The sequence below is a fragment of the Dermacentor andersoni genome, chromosome 7 (genome assembly GCF_023375885.2).
Source record: "Dermacentor andersoni chromosome 7, qqDerAnde1_hic_scaffold, whole genome shotgun sequence".
NCBI lineage: Eukaryota > Metazoa > Arthropoda > Arachnida > Ixodida > Ixodidae > Dermacentor > Dermacentor andersoni.
In genome coordinates, this window is record NC_092820.1 from 135,824,386 (window position 1) to 135,835,601 (window position 11,216).

The following is an 11,216-nucleotide window of genomic DNA, read 5'->3' on the forward strand; positions in this document are numbered from 1 at the left end:
TTAGTTCCCAATGTAATTAAAAGTAAATTACTATTATTTCATCAGGTAAATATGGTGCAAACACTACTTGCCAAAATATTGCTTTAGGCGCACGGCTAGATACTATACAGCACTTCAAAGGGTTGTGTTTAAAACGTGGCTAACTAAGTTTATTATTGCGCAGCAAAGATAAAAAGAACTGGAACCCGAAGTTCTAAATCTCCTCCTATCATTGTGTGCATTATGCACATAGCTTGTGCGCTCACCCTGTCTCCCCGCAGAATAATAATGAAATGCTGTTCGTCGAAGTTAAGCCCGTGCCTAAGAGAAAAAAACGTAAAAGTCCAGTGGTGCAGCATCTGCAGTTCGGCATCCCATGCCAGGCGCCACTCGGCCATCGAGTGCCATCTATGCTTTCTTGTGGAATGGGTATCCGACAGGGAGGCCTTTAGTGTTTCTTGAATGAGAGTTGCGATCTTCTCCTGCCGATAACGAACCGCCACAGTTTGCATGAGCCATCCACATGTCTAGAGAGCACAAGTGTGATCGTCCTGCTCATTTTTTGCACCATTAAATCTTTTTTGACAACATTTGCTAAAACAGAGCCCTTTCACATTTGTTGTCACTAAATACTTTGGAGAAGTGAGAAGTGAAATACGAAAAGTGATTGCGTCACCATTGGGAGAAATGAACTTGCAGAGGTGCGGCATGGCGCAGCATTTGATGCGTCGAATGTGGCGGTGAACAGAAGTTCGATGTACGCGTAAGAGTACATCGCTATAGTTTTGCATGGGATTGTAAAGGGGATTTTGCAACTGTGCGATGCAGGCAATAATTTTATATATCCAAAGGGCTATATATCCGAGATCGACTATACAAGCAAAATGTGCTTGTACATGCTGTTTGCAATAATACGACTATGCTGCCAGCAGTTCGGCAAACTGCTTAGCACGAATTAACATCTATGAAATGGGTTTGTTCAGTTTTATTTGCATTCTTGCTTAAAACAGCTGATACATGATGTGCCTGCCCTTCAACGCTGCCACCAAAAAGTGACACTTTTTCACGTAGCAGCGACGGACCACTCGCTGCGACGGACCACTCGCTGCGACGGATGTGTGCTCACCCGTAGCGTTGCCGATCTTACCCATGCAACTGTGTTAATTGAAATACCTTGCCAAACTTGTGGCTGGCCGATCGAACGGGCATGTGTTGTGCGGGGCGTACCCACAGGGCCAGCCCCCGCAGTGGCGGGACTTCCACTCATCCTCGGCCATTGGGGGCCGCATGTACGTGTGGGGCGGCCGCGGGGACAGCCAGGGCCCGTACCACTCGCAGAGTGAGGTCTACTGCAACCGCATGGCCTTCCTGGACACGGCCACCTCGTGCTGGGTGCACCCGCGCGTCGACGGTGTGCCCCCCGAGGGCCGTCGGAGCCACTCGGCCTGTGAGTAGTGCAATCTCCACGCACGCTTGTATTCTCTCGTGTCTCTACCTGCCAGCTGCGGGGTTTTGTTGGATAAGGTGGCCGTGTGTGATTTGCCCAAGTGCAACAATGTGGTGCGTGGGAAATGACATAGTTAGGGCATGGATCTGCCCAAACTCCCTGCTTCTGACTCTAAACGGCTTCGTGACTTTAAAGACTGATAATTTTCACCAAAGCACTGTGTTATGAATGAATAGCAATAAACAAATAAAATTGTCCGATGGCAGAATTTGAGGAGGAGACCTCTAGCACGGAAGCCCAATACTGAATAAAAAAATTGAAGAAATTAAGAATGAATCAGCATCGCACTCAGAAGACACAATTATTCCAATACACAATGATCATGGCATATATTTTTTTAACAGGTGGATGTATTTTTTTTTATTATTATTTTATAAGCACACGCACGCTAACCCCTGCGGGGAGGCGTACCAACAGGCGTGACGTCGCACTTACCCGCTGCAACAGCATACTGATGCAGACGTGCGCAGACACCCAGCGCTTGGCATAGTCTGGCTGATATTCACACGCCATGTGCTGTGTTGTGCAAGCACATAGAGAGAGAAAGAAGAATAAAGGGAAAGGCAGTGAGGTGGACTGAATACAAGTATCTGGTTTTTTATCCTGCACTTGGTAGAGAGGAGAAAAAAAGAGGAAGAAAGTGCACCATCGGGACGACTGCAGGTGAAGAAAAAGAAGAGCTCGCTGAAGTGTAATCGCTTGCACTTGTAACCACCTAAGTACATGCAAAGGGCTAAGGAAAGCGACGGCACGAGCGGAGATTGTGACACCGATGTAAGTATGGGAGACGCAAGGTATGATGCGGCGTTCAACTTGTGCCAACCACCACGCACTAGCAATTCACAACAAGTTGCTACAGGATGTGGCCTTGTATTGGGTGCCGAGCGAACGACCAACTGCCCGGATGTCGTCCTAAGACATCGGGAGCAATCGGATGGCTGCAGCCAAACACAGTGCAGAATGCGTGCGAAGGTGCCTGCCACGTAGCCGATGCCTTCTGCGTGCCTGTTCCTCACTGGTACGACCTCCCTGGGTGAGGCCGGGGTGATCAGATTATGCATAATTATGCAAAATATGCAGTTACGCAAAATTAGTAAGGATTATGCATGTTCTCAGATTCTCATTGCCTTCTACATTTAGAAAGGTAAAGATTGCTTTGAAATTTAGGCCAGTAAAGGTATATAAGGCGTAGTAAACAAAACCACTAGAACATCTGAAGCCACAAGCATGAAGATCAGGCAAATCCATGTACTTCTCATCATGTTGAACGATCGCAGTGCCAGAAGCTCCTCTAGTAATTTTAGTAGGAAAGGCTACTGCCTGCACAATGTGTGATGGTACGAAATCTTGGAGGCCATGGTTTTGCCGTACGTCATCACTGTGTGCCACCAGAGGAGGGGAACACCTTGTTTGCAAACTGAATCGCACCGTGGAAGCAAAAGTTTGTCCAGCTACGTAAACTTCTTTTCATTGCATTTTATTTGTGGCTAGGAGCAAGTAAACCCCCCCAAAAACACCCGATGGCATTTGCACAGAAAGGTGATATGTACAGCAGCCTGGTGTACAGAAACACCCAAGAGCCCATTTATTGGTGCCATGCATCGACACCACCTAGCGGGAGCTGAGTTGCTTACTATCTACGTGAATGAGCACCAGGAAAATAGTTGTAATGCACATCGTAGGCACTGCTAAGTTATGAACTGCAGCTTACTGATATCCCTGAGTAAAGTATGCAATCAGTGCATTCTACCTGTGCCAGCCCTTGGCGGCTAAAAAAGCTTGGAGGGCAAGAAACTACGCAAGCTCTGTCATAATTATGCGGTGATTGTGCATGAGCACTACAGCTCTGGAGCAGCGCCTTGCAGTGCGAAGAATACTAGGCTTTGGAGAGGCACTGCACAAAAGCGGCTGGTTGGCACTGCGATTGGATGCTGCTGTACATGTAGTGTAATGTACTCTTGCATCCTTTTCATGTGTGCAGAATCCTCGCCACAGCACCATGGCAGCAATTACAGTTGGAGTAAAGGAGATTTAAATATTGTTACGCCAATAATGGATTGAACACTGAAGACTGTTTACAAAGTTTGCTTACAGAAAACAACTGCAGCGCTGGAAATTCATTTGGAAATTCAAGTGTCTAACAAGGCTTGCCTCAGCCTCCTCGGAAATAGGAAATTCTGAGTCATGTATCATCTACAAACCCTATAAGGCCCAGGCCAAAGATCCCAGCGCACTTTTTTTTGTCCCTGTTGCTGCTTTTGTTGTGTACGCCAGTGTCAGTAATGACTTGGTGGGTTAACTTTAGAGCTGCTTCAGGTGACCAGTTTGAATTGGTCCTGGACCAGGAAAAACCAGGCACACTTGTTAGGTGCAGAGCTGTGTTGCTGATCAACGACAAATGCCTTTCAGTGGTTCACTTGCACCATTTGTAGGTTTTCATGCATGGATGCACAGCCCAGTATAGCTGTGAAGTGCGGATGGTGAGAATAATGAGAACGTAAGCTGTAGAAGTTAACAGATATGCAAAAATATGGTCTCCGTGAAATCCTTTGCCAAATTTTTTTGGTGGCTTAAGGGGGCAGACGATTCCTTGAAGCAAACAAACGAACAAATTTTGCAAAAGAATATAATTTTCATTTATTCTTATTTATCTGCATATCATGGCGGGCCTATTGGCAAAAACTGGTTCGGAAGGACATGTCGTTGAGGGAAGAAAGATGCTGTATTCATACTTCAAAGATTTCCAGTTTCACCCATGAAAGTGGTGGAAGTGGCCTATGTTGTGCTGCTTGCCATTTCAACACCACTTGTCAGAGCCGTGCTGCCTCAGTTTCGTTTGAAACAGCATCTTCCCGGCTTGTAGTTGTCCTGTCAAACACAATCCTTCAATGCTACTTCAGTGATGTAGTGCTTTAAGACATGGCAACATTTTCATATTTTGTTGGAATCACCAGCAACAATTCACTTCAATGTTGCAACATTAGAATTGAAATATTTTGTCTAATTTATATATACAAACAATAACATCACTAATTTTACTCTCTGGAGATTCAGAAATAGACCTGCCTAATTTTAGTTCTCTTGCTGCAGTATATGTTTTGAAACTCGCCTTCCAAATTTATAATGAAAACATTTTGCAAGTGTTAATAGCATCATCCTAGGAAAAAGCTAATTGTAAATTTACAATGAGAACTGAAGATCGAATGTCGGTGAAAATTTCAGGTGTCTAAAGCAAATACCAAAAACGTGTTTTACAGAACCCACGTCCCCCCTAAATACATTGATGTGATCGCTCAATGAAATTGTACTTTGTGCAATTTATCTCGTTAAAACTGTATGACGTGCTTTTATTCACCCGAGCGACGATTCCATAGTAGTGCATGGATTTGAGGGGTCAGAATGTAGAGGTGATGCCTTTTCTGTTGCTGAAATGGTTGTCACTTTTTAAATTTCCTTGTTTTTTTCTTTTTACTGTAAGCTTTTGTGAGTGAGCAGAAGCTAGAGCATCCTTTCTTGCTTCTTGACCTTCGTTATCTATGTCTTGGGGTAACCAGAACCACCTGTCCTTTTGATCCTAGAACCTGAATCTGGCTTAGCAGTATTCACCTTTTGCATGCAGTCGTCTACAGCGGAGAGCTGTACATCTTCGGAGGCTACAATGGGCTCTTGCTAACCCATTTCGGCGACATGCACAAGTATGATCCAGGTGAGCGGAACGAGCATCTTATGTCACTGGAAACTGTGTTGGCTCTCTGGTGTGCACTCTCGTGACGTGTTTGATGTGGCCAACTATTTGTTTTGGTGTTGTGGAGTGCATTTTTTTACTTGCATCAACAAAACCTTTCTTCCTTGCATAGAAATATCTGTATTGTAAGGCGCAGGCAGCATATCGCTGTGCGTCCAGAATTAATTCCGCGTTAGTGAGCGCTACTGACCTGTTTGATTCACAGTAAGACAAAAGTTGGCGTCCTCTCTGGTGACGCCACTCCCAGAATGTCAGTTTTTCTCTACAACGGAATGGCATTGCTATCTGTCACCTCTACGTTGTGTTCAATTTAACCATTCTAAATGCGTGAAATGTGAGTGGAAATTCTCCACTGGTTTAGCTTGAGGAGCCATGTGCGTTGCACACTTGCTGCTATTGCTTATGCAACGCTCAGCGTGATGTGCATGTGTATACATATGCGATGCTCTATAATATCAGTCTTCTTGGGAAACCTTGTGCTTCTGTCTGTCTGATATCCCTTGCATTTGTGCTAGCCTGACTTTCTCTTTTTTTGCCTCGGGTGAGCTAGTGGGCTTTTGAGAAGTGCCTTGAAAGAGAACAGATGAATGTATTGCGCAGAGAACTCATGCTGGAGCCAAGTGAAGATCCAGCGGGAAGGCCCCTGCGCCAGGAGGCGCCAGTGCTGCTGCATGGTCGGCGACCGGCTGTTTCTCTTTGGTGGCACAAGGTGAGCAGGTGGTTTGACCGCTGTCGCTTTTTGTCTACGAACGATCCTGTTCGTCGCATGCCAAAAACCACGTCGTCAGGTCGTCGCAGCTGAACTTTCCAGAAAACTCTATTTGTCCCCCACGAAAGGTTTCCATTCTGGCTGTCTGGTCTCCAAGCTGTCATGCTGTTGTTGTTCTAGCCATTGTTGTCATTATGGGGCCATGTGCTCCTGCCACGCCGTTTTGTGGTCGCATTCGAGACTTTTGCATGAGTAATTGTTTTTATCGTGATAGAAATCATGCGGGCACACAAGGCGCGTTTGCACCACTGCTACCGTGCTCTGACAGTGTTGATGGCACGTGTGTGGGCTGTGCGTGGAGAGTTAGAGAGTTGTCTCGATAGATGCAAGAAATGAGCAGTGTGTTTGGCTGCAAAAGAAAAAGAACAACGAAGCCAAGTATACACGCCATCGCGCTCCTCTTAGTCAACCCTGCCAGGGCACGGACAGTGTATGTTAATCTTGAATGTTAATCTTCTTGAATGTTAATTCTTCTTTCTATTGTAGACTCTGTAGTAGGGGCATGCTATGGAATTCACTTGGTCACCTTGGTAGCAGAGCAAACAAAGCGAAAGTGCACAATATGGTGGCACGACCTCTGCTGCCCTTTTTTGTTTGCTGCTTCCCTACTGTTTGACCATGACCCTCAGCTTTAAAAATGTTGCAAATCCAAGGTCGGCCATCTTGTGTAGAAAAACAAAAAATGGGGGTAAAGAGTGCTTATCGAATTTAACATACCCCTACTTGTAATATTTGTGAGTGCACGTTGTGCTTGGTGCTAAAGACAATGTGCACGTAGGAGAAGGAGCCCAAGTGCCAGCGCTCCTTGGGCTCCTGACAACTTGGGATTGGTGCGCACAAGTTGTCAGGCCGTGCAGGTCATGGTCAATGCACTCCAAGCACAGTGTGATGTCACTCGTCTCCCTGTAGGCAAGTGCAAGGGGTTTGAGCCTGACATAACCCGGTGACTTGACTGAACCCGATGACTCGACATAACCCGATGACCATTGGGTCAATCCACAGGTACCGTAGGGGCTTGTCAGGTCGTCGTTTACGCTGCCATTGCCTATCCGATCGGGTCACTCACATGGCAGGAAATGAAGTGCTGACTAAGGGACAAAGCAGGGTCGTATTTGTGACTTTGTTGACAAACGCGGTTCACGGTGGGCTGAACTGACTGCTTTCGTCACTGGGATGTTCCGATTCTCTCACGTTGGCTCTGCCCTTGCTGGCGCTCGTTGGTTGTCTTCTATGTCTTTGTTAATCTGGAAAAAATTTTAATAGCCGTTTCATGGTAATAAGGTTTCACTCTAATAGCACGGCCACTCATAGTATGGCAAGAATGCCTTTCTAACCTGTTCATGCACCCACTGGGGTGGCTCACTGGTTGTGGGTTAGGGTCGCAAGTTCTATTCAAGGATGCGGTGGCTACATTTCTACGGGGATGGTATAATATTCCCAGGTTTCTGCCGCCGGTTTACTGCTCACTGAAGCTAGCGCATCTTTCTCAGTGCCAAGGATCCCGAGGCACTTCTTCTTGTGGAGTGAATATACTTACAATATTCACATATTGTATACAGGGTGGCAAATGGAGAGGGTATGCAGTCACTAGGCAGAGGCCAGCTTGCTTAGGCGACACTTTGTCTTGTGTCTGTTGCAACCCTCCTCCTAAAGCGGCCAACTCCAAATTAGAACTGAGCACTCGCATGGGACTGTTCGTGCCTCCACGTCCCATCTCCCTCAGTCAAACCCACCCACTACTCGGCAAGTGAGTTTGGTGGCGGCTCCCGTGCGAGTCGATCGGTCATCTCTCTCCAGGTGGACCACAGTGAGGACGTTGGCCTTTAGAGGCACACTCCCGACTCTCCTCTCTTCAACTGTGTGCCCAAATGGAGCATGTTTACAGCGTACCTTGCAGATAGAATGCGAAAAGGCTTGTGTGCCTCTGTTTCGGCGCATGTAAAATAGCCCCTCCCCAACTGCATGTTGTGTGGCCCAAGGTTTGCTTTGGGATGTTAAACTTCGCAGCCAAATTGATTGGCCCATCCAAGTTGCTCTGTGGTTAATGCCTTCTACCTCGCTACTTTTTTGTGCAGCCCAACTCCCAATCAGGTAGCCAGGCAGCGGATGGAGGAATTTGATGCCAATGATCTGACGCTCATGGATCACTCGGATCTGCACGTCCTTGACTTTGGTGAGTTGTTGACTCTGCAATGCACTCTTCCTTGCGATGAGAGTGCAATGCACTCTTATTGCAAGGAAGACGTGAGCCTCTTAACGTGGCCCAGGAATTTCCATGAGTTCTTTAGGTGGCACCAGGGTCCTTCAATACTTTTCATCTTGTCATGAACCATCCGCATAATACTATGGGCGAGCTTCATTTAGTGCCCGCATGGACGCGCCGAGGCGCTGGCGCAAGTAGAAGGGGGAAGGAAGCAGGTGCCAAACAGACGCCACAGGTGTTCTATGCGTGTGCTCGCTATTGCGCGAGAGTCGACTGCCTCTATCGGCGTGTGAATACTGTCAACACAACGTGCAAATTGCTGCCGTTTCTGTACAGTGTTCACAAACTTAAATGCGAACGATTTTGAAACAACTACAACACCTTGATTCATTTCCAGGTTCAACTCCGTTCCCAATAGCAGCTTAATTCATGATTCATATTGTACACTTGGATGACTTCATTGTTAGAAACTGACCACAGAGAAAGTTCAGGTTGCACTTTTATGTAATTGCACATTAAAAGAACCTGCGTTTCAAGCTAACCTGGCTAACCAACTGATTAACTAACCAAACAAATAGGTAATTACCAAATGAACAAAGCTAACAAACTCATTATTTAATTATTAAGCTAATCACCAACTAATTACCAAACTAACAAAGCAAACAAAGTGATAACTAATTAAATAGGCAAAAACAAAACGAATTATCAAACTAATAATTACCTTCTAATCTAATAACTACATTAACTAACTAAACTCAATGAGTAACGTAACAAACTACTAGAACAAAACGAACTCAGTCAATAAACTTACATAACTAAGTAGTATACTAAGCTAACTAAATAAATAAGGGAACTAACAAAACTAATTAATCATTAACCAAGCTAACCAACTGATTAACTAAGCTGTCTAAATGAAATAACAAAATTATTACCTAACTATAATCACTAAGCAAATGTAATTAACTTGCTAACTAATCAACTATCAGCTAACATACTGAACTAGCTAACCAAATATAACTTAGTTATCCAACTAACTTAAATGCAAATAGAGACAGCTGAACGAAACAGTCTGCAAGGACGGCTGCTAGGGGGAGGGAGGCAATGTCAATCGTAAAACGGTGCTGTTTATAATTGAGACACAAATGGATTGCACATTAAAATATTTCGCCAAATGTTCACTCCACAAACATGCTCAAGCAAATTTGGGAGAGGCACCTTTTCTCATGAAGGATTTTTATGATTGCGCAGCCTGGCCATCTGGTGCATCAGATTGTTCACCTTCTACTTACACCAGTGCCTCTGGTGCCAAATTCTTTACCTATATCAAACTTTTTAAAGTATTCTTTGAAAACTCTACTTTCAATAATTTTGTGATAATAAGTTGAATGTATAAAAAGAAATGAAGGTAAAGTAAATTTTCTAAAATTTCACCCCGAAACCCCAGAGCCGGTAAGTTAGCAATGGAGCAACGTCATGGATTTCAAAGCATTTTGTCATATTTGTGTCATTGTTGGCCGAGTAAAAGTTTCTGAAGCTTTCCACGTTAAAGCTTTTGCACCTTTAGAACACAATGTAACGTAGACTGTAGACCCTCATTTATACGTTCTGTACTAAAGCTGGGGAAGCATACGATCCAAAGTCACATAAAAATTTGGCAGACTGAACTGCAGTTGACATCTACTTAATTATGACTTTGGTGAGCTTATGTTTGCGCTCCTTGAGTTCGACCTGGGTCAGCAGCTTGTTGGAACATAGTATTTTGGCCAGAAGTTCTGATGTGCCTACTTGCCAGGAATAGTTGCAGCATGAGGTGCGGACGCACGTCGAGCTGGTTAAATCTGAGCAGCCCGAGACGTGCATTGTTGTTTTCCTATTGTGTAGTGTTTTAAGACGGCAACGGTAAACCAAAACGAAATCGAGCTAGTGGATGACAGCGGAACACGATGCCGCCAGAGTAAAACATGACGCTCGCTTCGCGATGCCAACAGCATGGAACATCTGGGTTATTGCCTATCAAAAGCGTGCAGTATGCTTGCAATGGCACTGGGCCACCTGTGCTGTGATGCAGATATGTGAAGATGCTTATCGCAGTCGGATTATTGGGACTGATTGCACGCAACAACCTTTGAAGAAATTTGCTGGTACCGAAATAGGAAACTGAGTTCATACAGGCGTTTTCACGTGACCTGGGCAGGCGAGTACTGCGGGGAAGCCGCTGCTGGGGCAGGCGGCTACTGTTCTCGACTGCACACGCCTTGCACATTTTCTTGTTTACATGGGGTCTAGCAGTCAGAAAACTTAACATACGACCGCAGTTTGGCCATGTGCTGAATGTCGGTGCCGAAAGATCGTGTTTTCCGGGTATGTATCAACAGTTAAAAAAAATAAAAAAGCTAACTGTGCTGAGTCATTTTTTGTGTTCATTGTAAACGGTGGTATTGGGAAATCGTACGAAACGGGATCCCATCAACAAGGTTCTACTGTAGCCCACCCATTTTTACAGATAAAGAAATGACTAGGCCATTGCAGAATCCATCAAAATCTATCGCGTCATGGCAAGCTGGTTCGGAAACTTCAAGGTGGCATTGCCACCCGCCTTTCCGTTTTGCGCCTTTTCTTCCTTACGAAGCCTCTTCTCGCAGTGAGACTGGTGGGTTCGGTATTATAGAAGGTTGATTTACTAATACAGGTGAAATCATTTTTCTCATCAGTGTCCCTTTAATGACTGCTGTTTGCAGTTATTCAGTGAAGGTAATCGAGGAACCAGCAGAGTAAGAAGAATTTATTTCTTTCTGTGTCATCGCAGCACCAACACTGAAGACCCTGTGCCTGCTAGCTGTCATAGATGCACGTATGGACATCAGCCACTTGCCACAGGACATCAGGTGAGCTGTCATGTGATTGTGATTGCCACACGTATGGGGGCAGTGGTCTTGGGCACCATCATTTATGTCCTCAGCTGTAACATTGAGACCGTGGCAGTGGTCATGTTAATGAAAGAGACATATTCGTA

The 11,216-nt window shown here is 45.2% G+C and overlaps 1 protein-coding gene across 6 annotated transcripts in view; it reads left to right on the plus strand.

Annotated features, from left to right (window-relative positions):
- LOC126534563 (kelch domain-containing protein 3-like) overlaps positions 1-11,216 on the plus strand; it is a 118,429-nt gene that overhangs the window by 90,426 nt on the left and 16,787 nt on the right. For all 6 annotated transcript variants that reach the window (XR_011895828.1, XR_008613064.2, XM_072289341.1 and 3 more), the window contains 5 exons: positions 1,213-1,426; positions 5,106-5,192; positions 5,832-5,940; positions 8,076-8,173; positions 11,010-11,088. Coding sequence is in view for 4 of the 6 variants with exons in the window: in XM_072289341.1 (XP_072145442.1) it covers positions 1,213-1,426; positions 5,106-5,192; positions 5,832-5,940; positions 8,076-8,173; positions 11,010-11,088 (587 nt within the window). In the remaining 2 variants the exon portion in view is untranslated. The remainder of the gene's footprint in view (positions 1-1,212; positions 1,427-5,105; positions 5,193-5,831; positions 5,941-8,075; positions 8,174-11,009; positions 11,089-11,216) is intronic.